Source organism: Lutra lutra, chromosome 3, assembly GCF_902655055.1.
Source record: "Lutra lutra chromosome 3, mLutLut1.2, whole genome shotgun sequence".
NCBI lineage: Eukaryota > Metazoa > Chordata > Mammalia > Carnivora > Mustelidae > Lutra > Lutra lutra.
In genome coordinates this window covers 59,104,170-59,131,057 of record NC_062280.1, presented here as the reverse complement: position 1 = coordinate 59,131,057, position 26,888 = coordinate 59,104,170, and the positions used below count along the sequence as shown (strand labels likewise).

The window sequence follows — 26,888 nt, the reverse complement described above, 5'->3', positions numbered from 1 at the left end:
AAGGCTGAATAATATTCCACAGCATGTACATATCACATTTTGTTTATCCACTCATCTTTCAGTACAACACAAGTTGCTTCTACCTTTTGGCTATTGGGAATAATGCTGCTATGAACAATGGCTTACAAATATCTATTTGAGTTCCAGCTTTCAATTTTGGGGGATATATACAATGACAGAAATAGAATTACTGCATTGTATGTACTTTTATTTTTTTTTTTTTATGCTTAATTTTTTGAGGAACCACCATACTGTTTTCCATAGAGGTGACATAATCACATTCCTACCAGCAATGCACAGGGTTCAAATTTCTCTACATCCTCGGCGCCTGGGTAGCTCAGTGGGTTAAGCCTCTGCCTTTGGCTCAGGTCATGATCTCAGGGTCCTGGGATTGAGTCCCACATTGGGCTCTCTGCTCGGCAGGGAGCCTACTTCCCCCCTCTCTCTCTGCCTGCCTCTCTGCCTGCTTGTGATTTCTCTCTCTGTGTGTCAAATAAATAAATAAAATCTTTAAAAAAAAAAATTCTCTACATCCTAATCAACAGCTCTGATTTTCTAGTTTTTTGGGTTTTTTTCTGAATAGCCATCCTAATTGATTGTGTGTCTTCCAAAATTATAAAGTTTGATTTTCACAATCATCCCTCAATCTACATGCTATACATTTTTGTATATAAAACAGGTAGGAATCTAGTATTAGTTTTTCCCCCCATAGAGAAAGCCACTTGTTCCAGCAGCATTTAATGAACCACCCAGCTTGCTCCTTCCTCACTAATTTTTAATACAATCTCTATTAGAAATCAAGTTCCCATATATGCATGAGTCTATTTCTAGGCTTCCTACTTGATTACGCTGATCTATCTATATGCCAATATTAGCTTACTTAAGTCATATAACATTAAAATATATTTTGATATTTGGTAGAGCAAGTCTCTTTTTCCTTTCTAACTATTTTCTTGAATTATTTTTTGTTATATGAATTTTAAGATCAATTTTCTAATTCCATGAAAATTCCGGTTTATATTTTTATTGGAACTCCAATGAATTTATGATTAAATTGGAGAACTGGCATGTGATATTAAGACTCCTCATCTGTGAAAATGGTGTTATTTCCTCATTTATTCCAGGAATTTTTTTCCCATTCTTATGTTAAGTTAATCTTTTCTATAAAACATCAGACCAAAACCCAAAAGACAAATAACTGAAAGAACATTTCTACTCAAAGACCCACGGAAACAGAAAAATTATTAGCTATGTACACAAAATCCACATACTGTAGGGATTCAGGAGTTATAACAAATAAAACAGAGTACATCCAATTCAGGAAGGGTTTTTTTGTGTGTGTGTTTTTTTAATCAAGCCACCTGAAATACTCCCTCAAAATGTAGCTTACATCTCACTGCTTTCAGAAAGCCTCCTCTGATCATTCACCTATAGTATTTCTCCCTTTTTTTTTGCATCTGGAAATTACTATCTCTGTATCAGAAAGATACAAACTGAGAACTTACAGGCAACACAGGTCTGTATATGTATTTAGTTCAGCCTGTGTCATGTTCCTTAAAACAAAAACCAGAGATCAAAACAATTAGGACATTTCACACAAAAATCACAGAATCTCTGACTTGCAGATATGTCATTCTCTCTGAGGGACCCAGCTAACAAAGATTCCATTTCCATGCTTTCTTGATTACTAGGGCAGGCAAATCATACTGATTTTTAAAGCTTCCACATAAAAGTGACCTATTAATTTCCAACTCACGTTACACTGGTCAAAGTTAAATCATGGTCAAGCTAACTTAAAAAATGATAGAGAGATAAAATCCTACTATGTGCCAGAAAGGTTATAAATCACAAGTTATTTCATGTAATTGATGACTCTGCCTTCGATCTCTTCCCTTCTATCTATTCCGCAAACTACCACTAGAATTACTTTACAAAAATAAGACTGAATTAGGGCACCTGGGTGGCTTAGTCAGTTATGGGTATCTTGGTTTTGGCTCAGGTCATGATCTAGGGATTGTAAGATCAAGCCCATGTTGGACTCTGTGTTCAGTACAGAATCTGCTCAAGATTCTCTCTCCCTCCCCCTCTACACATGCATGCTCTCTCTCTGTCTCTCAAATAAATAAAATCTTTTTTTTTTAAAAGCACACACTGGATTATCTCCTAACTCTGCTAAAAAAAAAAAAAACTTCATGAAACTGTAATGCCTGTGGGGGAAAAAAAGTAAAGATCACTAGGAATGTCATTCAGCCCTTTCACAATCTACTCCAAATTCATTCATCAGCTTCTTTCCTTGTTATTTTCCCTTACATCATCTATTCTCCAATCTTTTGAATATATCTTGCCGTATGTTCCAAAATTTAACTCAAACATCATCTCCCCAATTCAGTCTTGTGTACCCTTATTGTAGAAAAAGAAACCCCAGGGGCGCCTGGGTGGCTCAGTGGGTTAAAGCCTCTGCCTTCGGCTCAGGTCATGATCCCAGGGTCCTGGGATCGAGTCCCACATCGGGCTCTCTGCTCAGCGGGGAGCCTGCTTCTTCTTCCTCTTCTCTCTCTGCCTGCCTCTCTGCCTACTTGTAATCTCTGTCTGTCAAATACATAAATAAATAAAACCTTTTAAAAAATAGAAACCCTATATCCACTATACTTTCAAATCACATTATTTATAATGAACACTACTATCCACTCATAATTCATGTGTCTCTACTAGAACGTAACATACTGTGCTGGCTTCCAAGCAGCACATATACTAAAATCAGAAGGATACAGAGTAGAATGTAACATACTTAGGTTAAGTAACAATATTCTTAGAAAATCAAGATACTGGCAGAACAAATTCAAATACAATATAAGCTAACAGATGTTACTGACATTTCATTTAAGAATTCATTTACTTTTCTTTTTTTTTTTTTTTTTTTTTTTTTTTTAAGATTTATTTATCCTGGTGAGAAACAGCACGTGCACAGGAAGGGGCAGAGGGAGAGAATTCTCACTGAGCTTGGAGCCAGAGGCGGGGTTTCACCTCTTGACCCATGAGATCTCCATCCATGAGATCACGACCTGAGCAGAAACCAAAAGTCGGACCCTAAAAGACTGACCCACACAGGGGCCGTGAGAATTCATTTACTTTTCAACCTACCTTAAAAGCTTACCTTGGCTGTTTCTAAAGCTAAAATGGACCCAAAGACTTACACTAAAAACCTTTTAGAGACTGGAGACTATGCTTTGACTAGGCCTATCTCTTGCATTTTATCTTCACAGATTTTGGAAAGTTTAATTGCCAAGACCCAAGTTGGGATAGTAATAAAGATAACCAAGTACCCAAATTACAGCAGTAAATGCTTTTAATAAATCACCTCATATCTTACAGTAATTTCAAGTTCATAAACATCTCAGCAAATAAAAAAATACATTTGAAATTTAAAGCTACTAGTTAACAAATTTTAGTATTTCTAATAAAACATCTATTTGTAGAGCACATGGGTGGCTCAGTCCATTAAGGGGCTGCCTTGGGCTCAGGTCATAATCCCAGGGTCCTGGGACTGAGCCTTACATCCAGCTCCCTGCTCAGCAGAGAGTGTTTCTCCCTCTCCCTCAGTGTGTATGCTCTCTCTCTTAAATAAATAAATAAATCTCTTGGGAAAAATCTGTTTGTTTCTACTTCAAACTACTAATAAGTTTATACTGGGGATGCCTGGGTGGCTCAGTCGGTTAAGCATCTACCTTTGGCTCAGGTCACAATCCCAAAGTCCTGGGATCAAGTCCCACACTGGACTCCTTGATCAGAGAGAAGCCTGCTTCTCCCTCTGCCAGCTACTCCCCCTGCTTGTGCTCCCTCTTTCTCTCTCTCTGACAAACCAAAAAAAAAAAAAAGTTTATTATTAAGTATGGGATTGGTGGATAGATTTAATGATGTTAGCCTATCACTATTCAACATTTTTTTTAAAAGATTTTATTTATTTGACAGAGAGATCACAAGCAGGCAGAGAGGCAGGCAGAGAGAGAAGGGGAAGCAGGTTCCCTGCTGAGCAGAAAGCTCAATGTGGTGCTCGATCCCAGGACCCTGAGATCATGACCTGAGCCAAAGGCAGAGGCTTAACCCACTGAGCCACCCAGGCACCCCTATTCAACATTTAGAAGTGTAATATGTAAAAAAATAAATCTTCAACTTGTTTTTGTAGGTACAGACACAATAATAAAGAACTAAGAAAAAGTACCATGATAAGTGCATGGAAGAAAAAGTTTTAATACTGACATTGTGAACAGTATTAAAATATTAAGGTCCAAGGATGCCTGGGTGGCTCAGTTTGTTAAGCATCTGCCTTCAGCTCAGATCATGTTCTCAGGGTCCTGAGATTGAGTCTGCATCAGGCTCCCTGGTCAGCAGAGCGCCTGCTTCTTCCTCTGCTGGCTGCTTCCACTGCTTTTGCTCGTTCTCTATCTCTGACATATGAATAAATTAAAATCTTTTAAAAAATATTAAAGTCCAGGTAAAAGGAATCCAAAGTTAGGCCAACAGATTTGGCAACTTGAACAATTCCAGAAAAGTAATGGAAGAGAAGGCCAGTACACAACCTCACAAGAGTCAAAGGTAAGGAAGTATAATCTGTGAGTATAAGCTATTATTTCAGGAATTCTAGAAATATAAGAAAGGCTTAGTGGTAAGGTTCAGTGAAGTTTTGTGGTTTTTTTGGATACAGACAGACATTTTTGTACACAGAGAAAAGGGTCAGTACAGATGAGCAAGGTTTCAATATAGGATGAGATCAGAGAAGAAGTGGAAGGATTAGCCATGGAGAAGAGAAATCATTTCATTTCAGAGAAAGTTCAGAGTTCTCAGAATGAAGAACCCTGTTGTTTGTATTCTCATGTTTTCACAGAACCATCTGCAAACTTACAGCAAGTATCCCTGCCCCATCTTTAAGGAAATTCTAACTTTTCCATTAAATGCTAAGACAGTAACATTACCCATTTACTTTTGGAGCTTATGTCTCCTTTTCCACTTCTATTGGCTGCTACGCACTACTGAATGGAAAGAGAAGCTATTAACTCAAATGTTTTTCACTTTATTAAAAATAAACGACACACATTTTACTTCTGTATATTAAAAAATACTTGACATCCACTGCAAAGATATATCTTAAATTAAGAACAAAAGTAAAATTAAAAAAAAAATTTATATTTTTATTTATTTATTTTTAGAGAGAGAGAGCATGAGTGTGAGTTGTGGGAGGAGCAGAAGGAGAGGGACAAGCAGACTCTGCACTGAGCGCAGTGCAAACACTCAAACGCTAGTATTTGATAGAGGAGATATCACAGAAACAAGCACCCCACAAATTATCCCGTTGAGAGTTTGTCATCTAACTGGGAAGATGAAACACTTACTTGAAATAACAGATTCTCAAACAACATATTTTTAAGTTCAATTAAGAATGCAGGACACATAAGGTGACTAAATTATCAGAAACCAGGAGAGGTTATTGAACCAAACTTAAATTTTTTGCTTATTACGAAGGTTTGCAGTGGTCACTGAGATATGATATAGCTCAATTTGTGGTCAATAAAACTGTATTTCACATCCAGCAATTTCCCAGCATGGATTTCTAACATGGATATGTAATTTATTTCATCTAATACTTAAGAAAAGGTACTTTGGTATTTAAATTTGACGCAACTTCCTTTAAGAATTCTACAAAGAGAGTATCACTGCCTATATTTTGCAGGTAAATTTGCAGTACCTATGTACCACCTCAGCTCACTTCTGACACTTTGATATGCCTTAACATCGTTATTGCTAATTTTGAAATAAATGAGGGAATTCTAAAAGCTATCTAGAATGCTTATGAAAGTATGGAAACAGCTTTGGAAGGGTCAAGTTCCCAGAGACTTAGTCCTCTTTTTATTAAAGATTTTATTTAGAGAGAGCAAGAGTGAGAAAGCATGCGCACGTGCGGGGTAGGGGCAGAAGCAGAGAGAAAATCTCAATCAGACCCTGTACACCACTCAGAGCCCGATGCACAGCTCAATCCCAAGACCCAGAGATCATGACCTCACCCAAAATTAAAAGTTGGACACTTAACTGACTGAGCCACCCAGACAACCCAAGGCTTAGGCTTCTTAAGAGAATATATTACACATATCTTACAAAAATGAAGAATCATAACAAAATAGGCCGATAGTAAAGGAACATGAGAAATAGTCAACACCAACAAAAGTAAAAACTAGGAAAAAAAAAAAAGGAAAAATAACTGAAGTTTATACAAGGATACAACACAGAATCACAAAATGATTCCAACTTTCCAAAAGGAAAAGGTTTATTAGTAGAAGCCATGAGACAGACGTACTTAAGGAATTCTTATGAAAGTGCTTCCATGCTGAAAATACCATGAAATCCCCAACAAAACTGTTTCTTTCACAAAATATAGACTTTCTTTTTTTTTTAAGATTTTATTTCTTTTTTGACAGAGAGAGAGAGACAGCAAGAGCGGGAACACAAGCAGGGGGAGCGGGAGAGAGAGAAGCAGGCTCCCTGCTGAGCAGGGAACTCAATGAGGGGCTGGATCCCAGGACCCTGGGATCATGACCTGAGCTGAAGGCAGACACTTAACAACCAAGCCACCCAGGTGCCCCAATATAGACTACTTTAAATGAAGAAAGACAAACTGATCAATCATGATAAGAAAATGAGGGAAAGTTGGTAGCTATAAGGATTATAAAAGTAGGTTATAAAAATACTCCCAAATTTTGGTCATAAAACATTATGTTACATAAAAGTCTCGGGAAAGGAACAACACAAGTTATCACTTTTATGAATGGAAAACTGGAAAGATAATCAGTGTAGAACTCAAAAAAAGCAAAAATTCTGCCTCACCTAAAGCAGAATAAATATTCTGAGATTAGAAAATCTATGTAGAGGCCATTTGCCCAACAGCAAGAAACAAGATAGATGATAATATTAAAACTGAAAACAAATTTCATTTTAATAAGAATGTAAAAGAAACCATACATTCCAAATTTAAAGAAAAAAAGAGATATTACATATTATTTCAGCCTTCTATCGTAACTACCAGAAGGAATTTAACAGTATTAAGACTACATACAAACATTCTATGGGTCGGTTTTCTGGATCTTGCCAAAAATATGCCATGTTTACTTTTTCATGTGTTACTTCTAAAGTCTACATTGTAAACCCAGAAATTAGCTTGAGTCCTTTTTATTTTTTATTAAAAGTTAAGTTTGAGAACCTTACATATCGCCAAATTTTAAAAGAAACAGAGAAAATTCTTATTCCTAGGAGAAAATTAAATTAAGATAATAGAAAATGTTCCCCTCATGTTATTTAGTGTTGCAATACAATAACCAGCCATAAGGTAAGCTTCTTACTATAAGGTTACCTGTGAGATGATTTTCTTGAGAGTGATTTCTTTCTCTTTGGATAACTAGAGAAAGACATGTAGTTTACAAACAAAGAAATACTGAAAGTCTATATACTAACCTGGCCCAGTCCAGGCATACCTCCTCCAAGTCTAAGAAGTCTGTCCATATTTCTAGAAAACAGAAACAAAGGAAAACGTTCCTAAGCACAAAAGTGTTTACTCAATTGCTATCTATATAATTCACCTTCAGTCACTCAGTATGTCAAAAATATTGGTGGTAATTACAACACAACATCAGACTTCCTGTTAATTAACACCACATATTAATTCAAGAAGCTGTCTTCCATGCTAATTAACAGACCTTACTTTACTGCTTTGGTTTTGGGTTATCCCTGGTTTTAAAGACAAGCAATCTTAGCATACTTTCAAAACTTTGCTATCATTAAGTTAATTATATTTTCTCATTGTTATCTAATAAAGTACCTGAATGAGGAAAAAGTGCCGGAAATGCTTATCATATGTATGATTGAATTTCCTTCAATTTGTTGAATGTACAAATAAAAATCCTCACTTTTAAATTAAATTTTAACATCCTCATTAGTAAGTTCTGTGCTAATTAACTTACAGCTTGTCAGTTATCATCAAAACTTACATGTGAAAGACATTGTGAGCAGATTATGGATCTCTGAATTAGCATCAAAGGCTTTTTAAAAATGAACTCATTATACTAAAAGAAATATTATAAAGTAAACATTAAATGCATTAAGATAGTGTTCTAGAACCTACACAGATATTTTGCCTTATTTCAGATGTTGTGGAGATACATACCTTTTTTACTAAGGAAATTCAGCTATTCTCAATGATAATTTCAGAGTTAATCAATACAAAGATTAACTTTAGAGTATCAATCTGATTTGTTTTTTATATCTAGAATAACTATAGAAGGCATTCTTAAAAGCTTGAAAAACTCAGAAGAAATCAAAGGAAAGAAATAGCAAGAGTATCACTATGACCTCAACTACACAAAAAAGTATAACCAAATTCTAGAAAACTAGTATCAGTGCAACTAAACGCTTTAAGAGTGACAATGAAGCATTTCTTCTACTTGAAAATTGCTACTGTGCCTTAAAATTCCTTTTTGAAGTTTATGCTTTAGATAATGGTTATTACTACAATTTATATTATAAAATTAAATGCTAATGAATTAGTCATTTGTTCATACTGTTTTACTAGCTAGAACTGCTATATAAACTAAAAATTAATAATGTACTCATGATCATTACATTACAGCTTAATCATATTTGTTGATTCTGCTAACAATTTACTCCTTTATTTAACAATATTAATATTGCAAACTTTATCCAAGTCCACATACAGAAAAATGCACAACTGACACAGCCATGGAATCTTCACAAAATAAACACACTCCCATAACCACCACCTAGATAAAGAAACAACATTATGGCCACCTAAGAACACCTCTCATGCCCCCCTTCCAGTCCCTACCACCGTGCAAAGACAGAATTTCAACTTGTGATAGCATGGATTAGTTCTGCTATTTTTGAATTTTATATAAAAAACAATTTATAAAGAACTTTATATCAACAAGTCTGTGAGATTCACAATGGATAAATTCATTTTAAAAAATGAAAGGCATGTAAGAAAACTTGCTAGTCCAGACAATATTTCTGCTTTATAACCTTAACACATTCTAACAGCAGCATTTACCAACAGAATCTCCATCAAATTCTCATTAAAATTCCTCAACTCGAATATAGCATTCAATACATGGCACTTTTTAAAGGCTATAAATAGAGGGGCAAAACCCAAATAGTTTAAAATATTAAAGATATTTCTCTAGAATGTATTACCAAAGGGAAAAAAAATTCTTTTGGACCATTTCAAGCTTAAAGAACAAACAGAAAAAAACTAACATACAGTATACTTTAGACATTATATATATATTCCAGGCCAAAGTCGATTCCCAGCTGTGTTTAGTTTATCTATTCCCCCAGTGTTGTTTCTTATGACTTTACACAGACTCCAGATGCTGTGAATATACATGAGCAATGTGGGGAGCAGAGGGAAAGAAAATCTGGCAGGTCAAATTTGTGTTTTTAGTAAAATTAGATGTCTCAGCAAACAGGAAAAAATATTTAACAAACTAAAACATTTCAGATAACATAATGAGGTTTAATAAAAATACTAACATTTGGAAATGAAATATATCAATAAATGTTCTATATCACACTACTTTTTTTTAGAAGTTTATAGAAAGCAAATAAGAACAAAAGTGCTAGTTATCTAAATGACTTTCATGAGCTCTTAAATCTGGGTATCACATATTTATAATTTGATGTGTGTTTAAAAAATGATGTTTTCGTAACATCTTTATATCATATCCTGAAAGAATAGGTAAAAGTTATATACATTCTTAATTCTCACCAGGTCAGTGACTACAACTCTTGAGGTGTTAAGCTTCAATTCGTTGAGTTTGACAAATTTCTTCTTAATTCAAGCTCTTGCTTATACAGACAGGTATAACTTTTCCCAAGTTTTTTTTTTCTCTCACTCCTAAAAAAAGTAAATAAGATATAATTATTTTGAGACCTATGGAGGAAAATATGCCATGAGCTTTAAATGAAGCAAAATTCCTAAAAGCGAAATAGAAATCAAAACTGATTTTAATCATCATTTCCAGAAGAATATGGAAAGAAATAGCATCCCAGGAGGCTAAAGAGCAGAGGATTAACCCACATACAAATTTTGTTTTTAAGTTTCTTTTTTGAGCAGTTCTAATTATATGTAAGAATTGACATTTCATGACTTTTTTGAGCAGTTCATAATTTTATGTAAGAAGTGACATGTATGACACTTCATTGACATGTATTTCTAGAGGTGTTTCAAAGAACAGAGAAAATTTACTCATATTTTTAAACAGACCATTCTATTGTGCAATTACCATATAGTTCCATTGCATATTATTATAAATCCATAATACATTATGGAATCTTAGGAAGTTATTTTTCCTATATTTGAAAGTTTGCTATTTCATTATCATAGGAATTAGTTCCTCATGTCTTAGTCAATTATTCCCAACTACGCCAGAAAAGACTAAAATAACAAGAAAATGAAAAAAAAAATAAATAAAATAACAAGAAAATGGAAGAATAAGAATTACTCAAAATGATGCAATAGTGAAATACATTATTGCTATTGTTTCATCCTTCAGTTTTTATTGTGCTGCCCAAAGCCATTTTACCACCTTTCAAGAAGATATAAAAGATGAGAGACACAATCTCTGTAGTCTTTTAAGCTTTCATTTGAACACACCTGAAAATTCAGAATTTTTTGTATTATATCCATAATGTCAAAGAGGAGAACTGACAGAGAAAAAGTTTCACAACAATTAGAGAAGGTGAATGTAAAGAAACAGATAACAGCACTCTAGTCTCTAACAATAACAATAAAATTGATGGTATAAGCCAGGGTTTCTTCAGCACTGTTGACATTCAGAACCAAATTTTTTTTTTGGTAGGGGACTGTCTTGTGCATTACAGGATGTCTGGCAGAATCCCTGGCCTTTACTCATTAGATGCTGGTAGCACCCACCCAGTTATGATAATCGAAAATGTCCCCAGACATTGTCAAATGTCTCCTGGAAGGGCAAAATCACTCCCAGTTCAGAATCACTGGTATAAACAAAATTTCAGACTATACATCTTCAGACAACAATACCCTACATTAATTTTCTCGAACTTAAGAACCAAGGAGTGCTGGAAACAAGTTTGGGAGCTCTTCAAAAATTCAACAAGGGATTACCATATGACCGAGCAATTCCATTCCTAAAGAATTAAACATAGGTATTCAAAACAAACACAGGTACATGCATGTTTAGAGGATCATTATTCACAACAGCCCAAAGACTGAAACAGCCCAAATGTCCACCAAAGGGTAAAAGGACAAAGCAAATTCCATTATGAATACACATACAATGGAACATATGGAGTATCATTCAGCTATAAAAAGAAATGTAGTACTGACACATGTGATAATGTGATTGAACCTCAAAACATTACGCTATGTAAAAGAAGACATGCACAGAAGGTCACAAACTATGTGATTCCATTTATATTAAATATCCCAAATACCTGAATCCATAGAAAAAGAATAGGGATTAGTGATTGCCAGAGGTTACAGGGAAGGAGTAATATGGAAAACTGCTTAATGGGTAAGGGATTTTACTTCAGAATAATGGAAATGTTTTGGAACTAGATAGAGGTGGTAGTTGCACAACACTGTGAATGTACTAAACCACAATGACCGTTCACTTTGTTTTTTTTTTAAAGATTCATTTATTTGAGAGAAAGAGAGAGGGAGTGCAAGCACATGGATGCTCGCGAGAGGGGTAGAGGAGAGGGAGAGACAGAATCTTAAGCAGACTTAAAGCTGAACAGGGAGCCTGTCGACCAGCTTGATCTCAAGACCCTGAGATCATGACCTGAGCTGAAACCAAGAGTTGGATGCTTAAACCAAATAAGCCACCCTGGCGCCCCTGAACTATTCACTTTAAAATGGTTAATTTTGTTACCTGACTCTCACCACAAAAATTATTTGATAAGTGGATCAATGAGTGAACAATGTATTTCTAAAACTAAAAAAGAAATGTGTTCTCATCCGGTTGGGTATTCAACAAGGGCTGAATTACACACTATTTTACAACAAGAATTTGTTTTGCTAAAGAGATATGTTAGTGACATATTCTTTTATCTTTTATGCTGTTGATGAAGTTCTTATGTGGACAAATGCTTAAGTGTCGACAAAGCAAAGCAAAAAGAAATAGATAATGTAGAAGTGAAAAATAATCACTGGACTAGATCTAACTAGTGTTTATAATTCTAAAAGAAAAAAAATGTTTTGCAAGCAGAGATGACAGCCAAGGTTCTCTTCAATAAAATTATGAGCTATCTAGGATTCCAAAAGTATTACAATGGGAAGTGAAAAAGTTCTGGAGATGGACGGTGGTGATGCACAACATGAGTGTACTTAAAGTCACTGAACTGTACCTCTAAAAATGGTTAAAATGGTAAGTTTTATGTTATGCATATCTTATATCTGGGTTAAGAGCTATGACTCTGCAGTACAAGTGACAGGATTCAAATTCCATCTCTAATACATATTAGCTGTGTGTCCCTGGGTCAGTTACCTTCCTGAGCCTATTTCTTCATCTGCAAAATAGGGATAATGACAGCATCCACCTTATACAGTTGTCCAGAAAATTAAAGAAGACAGTGGACATAACCTACATATAACATAATGCTTGGTGTACAGTAAGTGAACAATGGGTGTTGGCTGTTATCAGCACCACCCTCCTTAGCAGAGCTACGGTTCATACAACACAGATTCTTCTTCCTACATAGTTTGCCACTTAGTGAAATTTCAAAACAGTAGGCACATTTTGCAGTACTAAATGAATTATATTGGAGGAGGGACTTGTGTTTTGCAGAATTTAGCAAGAGTTCATAAAATTAAAAGTGTTACACTATAAGAAAGACAATACTTCCAATTCTTAGAAATAAAAGCCATACATAACACCTCTACATTTTTTTTTTAAGACTTTATTTATTTATCTGACAGAGAGCGAGAGAGGGAACATGAACACGGGGAGTGGGAGAGGGAGAAGCAGTCCTCCCTCTGAGGAGGGAGCCTGACTCAGGGCTGGATCCCAGGATTCTGAGATCGTGACCTGAGATGAAGGCAGATGCTTAATTAGCCTGAGCTACCCACTCTACACCTATAGACCTAAAGCAAGTTTTTACATCTATTGAAAAAGAGAGGACTCCAGAGCTTATCATGATATGATTAACTTTACTGAAAACGTTATCAGTTAGGGGCACTGGAGTGGCTCAGTCAGGTTAAGCATCTGTCTGCCTTTGGCTCAGTCATGATCCCAGAGTCTCACATCTGGCTCCCTGCTCAGCAGGGAATATGTTTTTCCCTTTGCCCTCCCCCTCCCACTTGTGCTCGCTCGCTCTCTCTCTCAAGTAAATAAATAAAATATTTTTAAAAATTTATCAGATAATATGAATAAAATATTTAACTGTAACCAATATGCCATGCACAGAGTAATCTTTAGAATCCTAACTGTTAAAAACAGTACGAAATAAGCATTGGTACTTTCAAAAGATTGTACATCAAAAAGTTGATGATCTTCTACTTTTTCATCTCCTACTGAGTTAATATCTAGTTAGAACTGACACAGTTAGATTGTGTTCATGTTGGAAATAAAATAAATCAATTCTCAAATATTTATAGAAAATGTATGGAACCATGAATAACTTAAAAAAACAGAATCTTCAAAATTAATTTAATCTAGATTTGGAATGTGGCAATTTTTTTTTTTAACTTTTCAACCTGTTCACAAGGGACACTGTTGTCCCAGTAATTCATAAAACTCAAACAAAATCATGAAACTCTCAGCTGTTAGAGTTTATCACTGTTTTTCTTAGTTCATCTTGTACTCCCCAACCCATGCTGCAGTTCCATATTACTTCTCAGACTGATGCTAAATCCTTTCTGTACTCCAGATCTCACTGTATTTCTAATTCCGCTGCTTTCTGAATTGTGGAAAGTATTAGGGACTTCTTTGACTTTCTTAAGGGCTTTCTTCAATGGTAGAAATAGAAAGAGTCAACATTAAATTTAATCATATAAATAGGATTTTGAAAGCAAGATTTTTTTCCAGTTTAGAACAGTGAAGATGGAACTACCACAATATCTCTTTTTTTGTGCTGTTTCCTAATTACAACATTCAATCTAACATTCATTAAACACAAGGTTCCCCCTCTATCCAAAAGCAGAGTGTTCCTATTAAAACTTTCCTAAGTGGAAATGACATAAATCAAAGAAACAATTAACATTTTGTAAAAGTGAAAATCCTCTTCAGACTTCTTTCTGTTAGCAAAAAACAGGCATAATGTAGGCCTTTTATAAAAGTGAAGTGGGGTAAAGCTAACTTTCAGACAGTAGGAGAAACCTGTACCATTTCACACATAATAAGGTGATAACAGAAATAGAGCCACTAAGAAACAGTGATTTTCACTGAAAGAATTTATAGTCTATTTGGGGAGGCATGATATAAATCCATGAAAAATACATAAAGTGAAAGGAAGCAGTGTAGAGCCAGAAAAGCTGTGAAGGCAATCAGACTTTGACTGGAATCTGAGCTTCAAAACCTATCTCCAGGGGCACCTGAGTGGCTCAGTCAGTTAAGCGTCTGACTTCAGCTCAGGTCATGATCTTGGGGTCCTTGGATCGAGCCCTCCATTGGGCTCCTTACTCAGTGGGGAGTTTGCTTCTCTCTCTCCCTGTGTGCCCCACCCAGCCCATTCGTGCTCTCTTTCTCTCTCTCTCTCAAATAAATACAGTCTTTAAAAAATGAGCAAATAGGATGCCTGGGTGGCTCAGTTGGTTAAACGTCTGCCTTCGGCTCAGGTCATGATCTCAGGGTCCTGGGATGGAGTCCCTCATCGAGCTCCCTGATCCATGAGGCGCCTGCTTCTCCCTCTGCTCCTCTCCCTGCTTGTGTTATCTCTCTCTCTTTCTGACAAATAAATAAATCAAACCTTAAAAAAAAAAAAAAAGGCAAGCAAACCTACTCTCTGTATGATCTGGAAAAAAATACCTTCTTCTAGAATCTAGATTTCATCTATAAAATGGGGATAATACCTACCTTGCAAGTCAGTGGTAAGATAAAATACAAAGCACCTAATACAGTGCCTGGAACATTTGTAAGGTACTCAATACCTGTTGTTACTATATTGCTATCATCACAGAACCAGAAGCTATTATTTAATCCAATTCTCATTTTACAGATGGAGATGACAATATATCACAAAGCGGGATATGAATATCAAATGAGTGCAACAAACTGGCTATATGACAAGCTCATGAGTAATAAATCCCATGAATGTCCACATGACTTTCAGAAGTGGACAGTAAGTTATGAAATGAACACTGCTATAAAATGAAAAACAAAAACACAATTGCCTTTTGTTCCTGATACTCAAACAGGAGTTCGAAACCTACATACTAAACATAAGGTTTACATGACAAGCATAAAAAGAAAATAAACCCAGGTTAAAATGCAGCTTTACAATTAGAACAGCAAAATATTATTTACCAAGCACCTTCGGGGGCGGGGGGGGCATAATATTCCAAAATCAACAGGTGAGGCTTCATTGAAAGATGACTTCAAAACTTTCTTCTGTGGGCTATAAGTAATTATGTTCTGCAGCAAATTCAAGACAATATTCAGGCCTTTTACTAAATATCACTTCACTAAACACAACTGTAGTTAATTCTGAACTACTGTATCTTAATCTTTCCAAATGCGCAGTTGCTCATTAAATTTAAATTTGTTTAAAACATATAAGCTTTAAATGAGCCAGCTGCTACCCTTCCAAGACAAAACATGAAAAGCACCACTGTCTTAAGCATTTCCACTAAAACTGTATTCTGTTCTGTTTTGTTCTTTCAACATTACCAGTGACTGTCTTCTGGCTTTACACATAATCAACAACTTAGTAGCACTAAAAACATATTTTTGTGAGCAGTAAAAATAATAATAATAATAATTTTCACCCTAGAACTGCATTTCTGTGTTAATTTTTAAGGCTTCTTCCCTGCCTTAAAATTTCGCCTGAATCTTTACCAACTTTTAGTTACCATTTTTAATTTCAAGAATTTTTCATTCGGTCACTAGATTTATATTCAAACTCTTCCGAAAAGTTTGCGTTTTGTGTTCGTTTGACAGACACAAAGTAAGTCCCCAGGAAAATTAAGTTTCAAGAGGTAACACAGAGGAGCAGATTACTACTTTATTGAAAACAGGAAATATTACCTATTCACAATAACTACACAATTAAGACAAACTGAAAGTAAGTTAAAAGGCACAGCAGAAAAAACCACACTTTGAAGAGTTTCAAGGTTAAAAAACCAGTGCATCTCTGGGGTTTCTGTTTGGTTTTTAAAGGGAATTGAAATCCTAACACTAAGAAAAAGGGTCAGGCCTATGGGAAGGACAAGTGATAAAACAACCATGCCTTCAACGGGAAAGTTGTATTTATTCTCTCACCCTTATTTCCTCTGCCGCTTTGAAGTTTTTCAACACGGGAATAACTATCAATAGACACACACACACACACACACACACACGCCACACACAAGGGTTCTCCTGGTATAGGGAGAAGAGGGCTCCCGAGATGCCCTTAAATTCAGCGAAGCAGAAACGCCTGAAAGAGGAGACCACATCCAGACCTAACTTACAAGACACCCGAGTAACCGGCGAGGAGGACGCAGAAGCCTGAGCTCCTCCTTCAAGGCCCAGGCCTCTAGTGGCAACTCCGCCGGGCAACGTGACTCAGGAAAGCGCGGGGCTGGCGGCGGCCTAGCACCGCTGTCTCCGCGGACCTGCCGGGCCTGCCTTCCCCGTCTTACCTGAAGGCCGGGGGGGGGGTCGGCCAGCCGCTGTCTGGGCTATCGTCCTCCACCTGCGGTGACGCGAAGGCGGCGGAGGCGGTAGCCGCGGCTCAGACTCCACGGGGCTCTGGCTCCGCGAACCGGCGATGAATCAGCCCGATTCCATTCAAAAGAGTCGCCCGGGCCTCCGCAGCGAAGCACTTCCGGGTTCACTGCTCTTCCTCGGCTTCCGTTCCCCCGACGGCCAATTGGGGACGGCTCGGGAGTCCGGCGGGCGTCCCGGGAGGAGTTCGACAGACGGTCGGCGCGGGCCGCGGTGCTTCTCCAGTCTAGGCTGGGAGGGCGGGACGGAAGTTAGCACCTGGGCCGCTCCCGCCCCTCAGACATCCTCCCTCTCCACCCCCCTCCCCGCCCCCCATTCTCTTCTCTGCGAATCCAGGCCTCACTCGAGATCTGCGACGCCGGCCTGCCGGATCCTGGAGGTGACCGGGTAGGAAATGCAACAGCGGGAACGCTGAAACGAGAACCCTGTTCGTTTGGGTGTTCCCCGCCGTCTCACTCAAAAACTGAAAGGTTGGTTTGAACTCAACTTGGTCGTCTGAGAGGCAGAAAAGGAAGAGGTGTAAAAAGAGGGGAAATAGGTCAGAGCTTCTCCTCCTTAGCGCAGTCCGTCCACCACCTTGATTTCTCCGTTTTCCAGGAATTGCATTTCAAAGAAACCAACGTTTCCTAAATGTTAAAACCAATCATTTTAGGCCCAATTTAATTTACAGGGCTTAAAGAAAAATAATCACTCAACGCTTCTCCAAATAATTAGCGTCAACAACGTTTTTACCCATTATCCGCTCTGTGCTAGGTTTTCAGAGGCCAAAACCACCCAAGAAATGATTGATGATCGACAAATTTATATTGTATTTAGGCACAGGCTCTCTTTAGGGTGACAAAGTTCCTCTCACTTTGTCAAATATGTTCCAAATAATAAGCACCTTTAAAGCATTCCTAAATAAGAGTAGTGATGAATCTTCTGGATGGAGGGGAACACGGATTATAGCATCTGAATCCAAAGCTATCTGGGCATAGTTACACAGAATTTCCCTCTTAAAGATACCTCATTTCTATTAAAAAAAAAAAATCAGTTATTATAACCATAGGTAATGCTATATTTGGATCAGTATCTTTATGTGTCCACCCAAACCTATGCCTCTTGTTTGCTTTTTTGGTGAATGACCCCATCCTTCAGCTAGTTTCCCTACTCAGATCCAAGAATAGACATATTCTCTCCTAGTCAACTACTGACCTCCCAATAAATCACCCTAAAAATCATGAAGTGTCTAATCTGTAAAAGAGCTTTTCCAACCAGTCCCCTTTCTCCATTCCCTCTACTCCAATCTTAACTCAAGCCTTCCTCACTTTTTTCCTAGAACACCCCAATAATCTTAAACTTCTTATCTCCAGTTGTCCCCCCTTAAATCCATGCTCCTTTAGTAGCAAAGATTTTTTTTCAGCTACACAAATACAGTCATGCTCCTTCTTTGCTAAAAATTTCACCAGTAACTCCCCCTAACAATTAACAGAAAGGTGAAAAATCTCATAATTTTGCTCAGAACACCCTTGCTTCCAGCCACCCTAAAGTGTTTAGCTAGGGAATGAGATGTCCATAGGAACTTTGAAAAACTGAGACATTCCTGGGAATCTAGAAGGTCATATGCATGCTTAGGGGCATATGCATATCTAGGGCTGTGTAAATGCTCAGGAAAGACCTGAGAAGGTCCCAAGTTCTCACCTCTCTCTGACCTTGAGGCTCTACACAAACAAGAAGTGAAAACCAATATAGACGTGTAAACTTGCTGCTTGAGTGTTGAAGGCATGTCCCAATACACATATTAAGCCCCTCAGCGAAGACTAGGAGATTCACTATTTGATGATATTTAAGGAAATCTTTGTCCAGTCATCAGATGACTGCTACGCTAACTGAGCAAAGACTTCACTGGTCACACACAACAAAAAATATAGACTTTAAGGAATGCATTCAAAAAGTCACTAAACCAACATCCACTATAACAAACAGAAACAATAAAAACCCTGGGAACAGAGGAGAGTCTGATTTCCAGAGTTGCCACATTATATTATTTGAAACGTCCAGTTTTCAAAATAAAATATGTTTTTTAAAGCACAATATACGCAAAGAAATAACAACGTATGGCCTATATATAGTGGAAAAGGCAATTAATAGAAACTCTCCCTGAGGAAGTCCATATGTCTAACTTATACATAAAGACTTTAAATAAGATATTTTAGATATATTCACAAAGCTAAAGGAAACCATGTCTAAAGAACTAGAGGAAACTATGAGGAGAGTTTCTTACCAAATAGGTAAAATCAATAAAGGGAAGTTATTTAAAAAACAACAGAAATTCTAGAGATGAAAAGTATAACTGATGTGATGCATTCATTAGAGGGGCTCAATAGCAGATCTGAGCAGATGGAAGAACAAAATTGAATACAGATTATTTGAGGTGATCAAGTTTGGGGAACAAATAGAAAAGAAAATAAAGAAACATGAATATAGTCACAGAAGTCTGTGGAACACAATCAGGCATACCAACATATATATAGTGGAAGTCTTAGAAATAGAGGAAAAAGAGAAAAGGCAGAAATATTTGAGGAAATAACGGTCAAAAACTTTCCAAATTTGATGAAAAACAATCTACACAGCAAGATTAATAAATTCCAAATTGAATAAACTCAAAGAAATCCACACCTGGACACTTTATAATCAACCTATTGAAAGCCAAAAGCAAGGAGAGAATCTTGAAAGTGTCAAGAAAGAAGTCACTCATTACATAATTCTCAATAAAATTAACAACCAAAGCTATGGAAGCAGAGAGCAGTGGCATGACATATTCAAAATACTGGAGGAAAAAAAACCATCAACCAATAATTCTATATCCAGGGAAACTATCCTTCAAAAATGAAGGATAAATTAATATATTTCCAAAATACATGTATAAACAAAAATAGAATTCATTGCAGGAAATGTGCCCTGCAAGAGATACTTGTCCTTCAGGTTAAAATAAAAGGACACTAGACAATAACACAAATTCACATGAAGAAATAGAGGACACTTGTAAAGATAACTGCATAAGTAAACATAAAAGACAGTATAAATGTATTATTTGTAACTCATTTTTTTCTTTTGACTTAAAAGACAATTGCATAAAGCAATAATAATTCTGTGTTGGCATATTATGTATAAAGATGTAATTTGTATCACAATAATAGCTCAAGAGAGAGCAGAGGGAATAAACCTATAGGGTAGTAAAGGTTTTGCATACTTTTAAAGTAAAATTGGTATTAATCTGAACTACAGTATTATAACTTGGTAACTGTAACCCCTGGAGTAACTATTAAGAAAATAATCAGAAGATGTATAATAAAAGAAATGACAAGGGAATTAAAATGATACACTAGAATATATATATATATATATATATATATATATATATATATATAACTGAAAAGGCAACAGTAATAAAGGAATAGAACAACAGCAGCAAGCCACAACATATGACATAAAGAAAGAGCAAAATGTCAGGTGTAAATACTACCTTATCAGTAATTATATTAAATATAAATGGATTAAACATTCTGATTAAAAGACAAAGATCTGCAGAAAGGGTTAAAAAATACAACTATCTACAGTCCACAAGAGACACACTTTAAAGATTTATTTATTTGACAGAGAGATTTATTTATTTGACAGCGAGAGCAAGCACAAGAAGGGAAAGTGGCAGGCAGTGGAGAAGCAGGCTCCCCATTGTGCAAGGAGTCTGATGTGGGGCTCAATCCCAGAACTCCGGGATCATGACCTGAGCCAAAGGCAGCTACTTAACTGACTGAGCCACCCAGGTACCCCCACAAGAGAAACACTTTAGATTCAAAGACACAAAAAAAATTGAAACTAAAAAGATGAAAAACATATATATATAATATGTGAATAGTAGCTAAAACAGTATAACCACTTTGGACATTTTTCTGCTTTTTTTTTTTTTTTTTATTTTTTGGTTCTATTTTTTAAATAAAGTTAAAAATACAACTACCATTTGACCTAACAACTATACTGTATATATTTACCAAAAATAAATCAAAACATATGTCCACACCAAGATTTGAATATGATAGTTTACAGCATTTTAATTAATTATAGCTCTAAACTGGAAATAATCCAAATGTTTCCCAACTGGTAAATGGATAAAGTGTGATATGTCCTTACAATGCTATAACACTCAGCAGTAAAAATGAAACTAATGACATGTGCAACAACATTGATTACCTTCAAAAGCACCATGCTGAGGAAAAGAAGTGAGACACAAAAGAGTGCATGTTGTGTAATATCATTTTAATGAAACTGAACAAATGAAATCAAATATATAGTGACAGAAAACAGATCTGTAGTTATCTTGGGGGCTTGAAGTGGAGTTGGGTGGAAGAACTGATTGCATGGAGTAAAAGAACGTTTTAGGTTGTTAGAAATGTTATATATATTTTTTGAGTGGTTGTGGTTTGTCAAAACTCATCAACTAGTACACTTAAAATGGGTACATTTTATTGTATATTATTTATACTACCATAAAGTTGGTTTAAAAGAGGAAAACAGGGACGCCTGGGTGGCTCAGTTGGTTGAGCAGCTGGCTTCGGCTCAGGTCATGATCCCAGCGTCCTGGGATTGAGTTCCACATCGGGCTCCTTGCTTGGCAGGGAGCCTGCTTCTCCCTCTGCCTCTGCCTGCCACTCTGTCTGCCTGTGCTCACTCTCGCTTCTCTCTCTATGACAAATAAATAAATAAAATCTTTAAAAAATAATAATAATAATAAAAGAGGAAAACATCCTCAAATTTGTTATTGTATCCCTTTCTTTGGTTATATCAAAGTATTATGTAGCTAGATCATGTTGTTTTAGGTCTCAGAATAGTCAAACCTATTGTTTCTCCTATCTGAAACGTCCTTCTTCCCATCTGCTATCCTCACAGTCCACCCCATCTTTTAGGAGAGTGGTTGGTTAATACTAGTCATGTATCTTACCCTACAATCCTACTCTATAATCTCTTTTTTTACTTGTCTGCCTTCCCATCTAAACCTTAAACTTCTTCAGAGCAGAGAACATGGTCTGGCCATAAATTGGTACTAAAAATTATTGATTATTGAAGTATTACTTGTCCAAGTACTTTGCTTCCTGACTGTACTCAAAAATAGCAGAAACATTTTAAATCCAGATACAGCTCCTCTTGAAATAATCAATTCTTTAAAAATTAACAACCACATTTATAGAATTTAAAAGGCCAGATATCTGATACAAATACTTCATGCTAATGTTTAAAGCATCCATTGTTTGTATTAGTCCCAATGTGGCTTTGGAGAACACTACAGTACACAGAATTATTAAATGTTTGATGTTTCCTAAAATGATAAATTGCCAAAAGTCCACATTATTAAATATGTAATATACATTGTGTCAGAAAAACTTTCCTACTCATTTGGTATCTTCTGAACCTGAAAGGTTTGATAAATGAATGATTAACTCTGGCTAGTAGTGGTACTACATAGCTGTTCAAAATGCATCATCCTTATTACAAAAATTTCTTCCTATTTGTAAAGAGCATTATATACATATACATATAACTCCTTTCATATACAGAGTCTGATCATGTATCTAATAAAAAATTGTAATAGTAAATTTTCAGATAACCCAGCTTTATAATTATGAATATCAGAAAAGGGCTGTTGCCATTTGAATTTCAAAGAAATGTTTGGGAAAAATTTAGAAACACATTGTTTTCTGCTCAAAATTTAAGATCCATTTTAATTGTTATACCTAATTATAGTTTTTGAGTTATGCAGCTTTTGAGTATTATAAATAAATATAGATCTAGCACAAGAAAAAGGAAAAATAGGAAAATATTTACTCTTTAAAGTACAGTGAATTAATTTAATGTATAAGGCCAATAAAATAATTGTTACTTCTGCCAGATGGTATTTTACATTTCGATAAAAAGATATATTCTTAATCATATATGTCAAGGAAAAGCGACCATATGTTGTTAAACACTTCCAATTTGTCATTTAATTTAGAAGGCACTACTGATGTTGCCATAAATTTTTTTGGTGATGTGGCCTAAGTATCATTGGTGTCAATAAAATTTAATCTTCTCAAGTAATTTCCATATTTCTCTTTGACTAGAATAATTCAACAAAGAATTTTCTTAGCATCTATAAAGAAAGGACACCATAAAGGGTATAAATCAGAATTCAGAGTCTATACTCAAGTTACCACTGGGTATGAAGTATAATCTTTGTTTTCAAGAAACCTCTAAAATTCAATTTACTATATTCTAGCAAAATAAATAAAAAGAATAACTCAAATGATTCCAAATTGATGTATCATCAATTTAAAAACTCAATATATTTGTACAGAAGAAGAAAGGTAGTGATTATTTATATTACAAAGTAATTTTGCACATTACAGAAGGGTTTCTAATGAAAGGTACTTTACAGAAGACAGAGAAAATAGATTCAATCTCTAATGGAAAAAGGAAACTGATATTAGATGATGATTAAAGGTTTGTATAACTTTGTTTCCTCTGCCTTTTTGAAAAGGGAATTTGTTGGTCCTTCTTGCCATTTTCCACCCATTTCTCTTTTCACTCTACAGGGCTTTATGTATGATTTTATTCAGGCTTAAACTTTGAATTACTGGGGTGCCTGGATAGCTCAGTCAGTTAGGTATCCAACTCCTGATTTTGGCTCAGATCCTGGTCTTGAGGTCATAGGATTGAGCCCCACATTGGGTTCCATACTCAGCAAGAAGTCTGCTGCTCTCTTTCTCTCTCTCTCTCTCTTTTTTGTTTTTTTTTTCTCTCTCTCTCCTCTGCCCCTCCCCATCTAAAATAAATAAAACTTTTGTAAAAATAAAGTTTTAATTACTATGTCCATTCTGAAGACTTGCAAATTTCTAATATCTGTGCCTATCTCTTCTCCAGATTTTTCATTGTTGTATGGCTATATTACTATTTATCCATTCCCCAGTTGATGAACATTTGGGTTTCCAGTTTTTTGTTATTACAAACAATGCTGCTATAAATATTCTATGTTTTCCATGCCTATTTGACCAAGAGATTCTCAACTATATATACCTAGAAGTAAAATGACTGGGTTCTAAGGCAAGCATGTTGTCAGTTTCAACAGATAATACCAGACTGGGGGTGCCTGGGTGGCTCAGTGGGTTAAAGCCTCTGCCTTCAGCTCAGGTCATAATCTCAGGGTCCTGGGATCGAACCCCACATCAGGCTCTCTGCTCAGCAGGGAGACTGCTTCCCCCCACCCCCCTCTCTCTGCCTGCCTCTCTGTCTACTTGTGATCTCTGTCTGTCAAATAAATAAACAAAATCTTAAAAAAAAAGATAATACCAAACTGTATTCCAATATAATCTTCAAACTTTCTTATCACTTTTCATTATCACCAACAAATAATTTTGTTAGACTTTTTAAAAATTAACATATAATGTATTATTTGCCCCAGGGGTACAGGTCTGTGAATCATCAGGCTTACACATTTCATAGCACTCACCATAGCACATACCCTCCCCAATGTCCATAACCCAGCCACCCTATCCCTTTAACTCCCTCCCCTCCAGCAACCCTCAGTTTGTTTCCCGAGATTAAGAGTCTCTTACAGTTTGTCTCCCTCTCTGGTCCCATCTTGTTTCATTTTTCCCGCCCTTCCCCCCGACTAATTTTGTTAGACTTCTTAATTTTTATCAATCTAATGAGAAAAAATAATATATTGTCTTGCTTTAATTTGCATGTTCCTGATCGCTAATAGGTTGAACATCTTTCATATGTTTGCTGGCCATTTACATCTTCTCTTTTCTGAAATGTCAATCCATGACTTTGGCACATTGTTCTTTTTTTTTTTTTAATTTTTTTCCTTTTTTTTTTTTTTTTTTGACAGAGATCACAAGTAGGCAGAAAGGCAGGCAGAGAGAGAGGAGGAAGCAGGCTCCCTGCCGAGCAGAGAGCCCAACATGGGGCTCCATCCCAGGACCCTGGGACCATGACCTGAGCTGAAGGCAGAGGCTTTAACCCACTAAGCCACCCAGGCGCCCCTGGCACATTCTTTACTATGGTGCTGTGTATCCTTTTTTGCATATTTTCAAACTCCTGATTTTGCACTTCAGTTAAATGAAACCCAAAGAGGATATATCACATGGGAAAGGTGATGTTGTTAGTAGCAAAGTCAAAATTCATAGTAACCACTGATTTTTTTTTTTTTTTGTGGAAAAGCAACTCATGTGCAAATAATGTCATTTCCTTCTGTGTTATAATTTTATTTTTCTAAAGTGGAAAGAAATATATTAAAGGGGTGCCTGGGTGGCTCAGTGGGTTAAGCCTTTGCCTTCAGCTCAGGTCATGATCTCAGGGTCCTGGGATAGAGTCCCGCATTGGGCTCTCTGCTAGGCAGGGAGCCTGCTTCCCCCCTCTCTCTGCCTGCCTCTCTGCCTACTCTGTGTCAAATAAATAAATAAATAATTAATTAAAACCTTTATACACACACACACACACATATATATTTTTTATTATATATATATAATATAGACTATATATATAATATAGACTATCATCTCTATTATATATATATATAATAATAAACATATGTGTGTGTGTGTGTGTGTGTGTGTGTGTGTGTGTATAATTTCCATCACACTTTAGATTGCATTCTGTACTCTAGGTTGCATTTGATCACCTCCTTAGTGATCCAGGCAGATACATGGACTTGGCAGTCCACTGTGATTGGAATGCTGCTCCAGGGACACTACCCCCAATAGTGAACATTAAGAAGTCATAAGTTTGTCCATTATATTTGTAAATAACACAGGAAATTCATTAACAACTGTCCTGGAAACTCAAATTTGGTGGATCGAGTGAGAGAAGTATGTTGCGTAATAAAGACCCGAGTAGTCTGATTTTCCCATTCATTGTGATCTATCTAATCATTATCTAAAGTGACAGAGAGGCAAAATCAAAATGCAGTGTATTTCTTCTTGTTTATCATGAGTTCCACAGGTAGTACACAAGATAATTTTAGATGGACATTTTTCACATTCATAGATATGTACTTGCCTCAATGCATACTAGAAAAATATGTAAAAGGCATATTGGATCTGTGATTTAATGGTTATTATTGCTTAAGATGACACTCAATTTCTTTTAGTCACCTAATAAAAATATTAAATAAACCATAACACAAATAAGCTGTGGGTGGGAAAAATTATGAAATGATGAATAAATGACAAAAATTTCAAAAACACTAGACAGTGATCTTGGTCATAGGTAAATCTGAGTTTAAAAATTGATTCCAGGGGTGCCTGGGTGGCTCAGCTGGTAAAGCGTCCAACTCTTGATTTGGCTCAGGTCATGATCTCAGGGTTGTGAGATCGAGTCTAACACTGAGCCCCACATTGGGGGGGGGGGTCCATACTCAGTGGGGAGTCTGCTTCTCTCTCCCTCCCTCTGCCCCTCCCCCTGCTCTCTCTCAAATAAATAAATAAATCTTTAAAAAATAAATCTATTTCATCACTTTCTATTTGCATAAACTTGGGAAATTATTTACTTTCCTTGTTTATATTGGTTAGTATATCTAGTTACTTTAGCAAAGACCAAAATATTATTGGCTTAAATAACTTAAAACATTTTTTTCTATCTCACATGAAAGCTCAAGGTGGTGAGGGAGTCAGGGTGGCACTGCTCCATGAAGCTGTCTAGAAGCCCGGGGTCCTTCCACTCAGCTGCTGCATCATTCCTTACCACACTATGTGGGAAGGGGAAAGAGGAAGTGTGGGACAAGCAGCTTTTTATTAGGCACATGAACTAGAATTTACACATATCAATTTTGTTTACATTCTAATAATTGCAAGAGACTATCATCTCTAGTGGGATGGAAGGAACAACAGAACTTAAGACATTGGACATCAAGCA

General features: G+C 36.2%; 1 protein-coding gene across 1 annotated transcript in view; it reads right to left on the bottom strand.

Annotated features, from left to right (window-relative positions):
- Positions 1-17,045, bottom strand: part of PSMD14 (proteasome 26S subunit, non-ATPase 14) — a 100,545-nt gene extending 83,500 nt beyond the window's left edge. Inside the window, exons 1-3 of the mRNA XM_047721912.1 lie at positions 16,877-17,045; positions 9,824-9,952; positions 7,498-7,549 (exon numbers count right to left, since the gene is read on the bottom strand). Of these exons, the coding sequence (XP_047577868.1) occupies positions 7,498-7,545 (48 nt within the window). The 5' untranslated portion in view covers positions 7,546-7,549; positions 9,824-9,952; positions 16,877-17,045. The remainder of the gene's footprint in view (positions 1-7,497; positions 7,550-9,823; positions 9,953-16,876) is intronic.
- Positions 17,046-26,888: the final 9,843 nt, after the last annotated feature.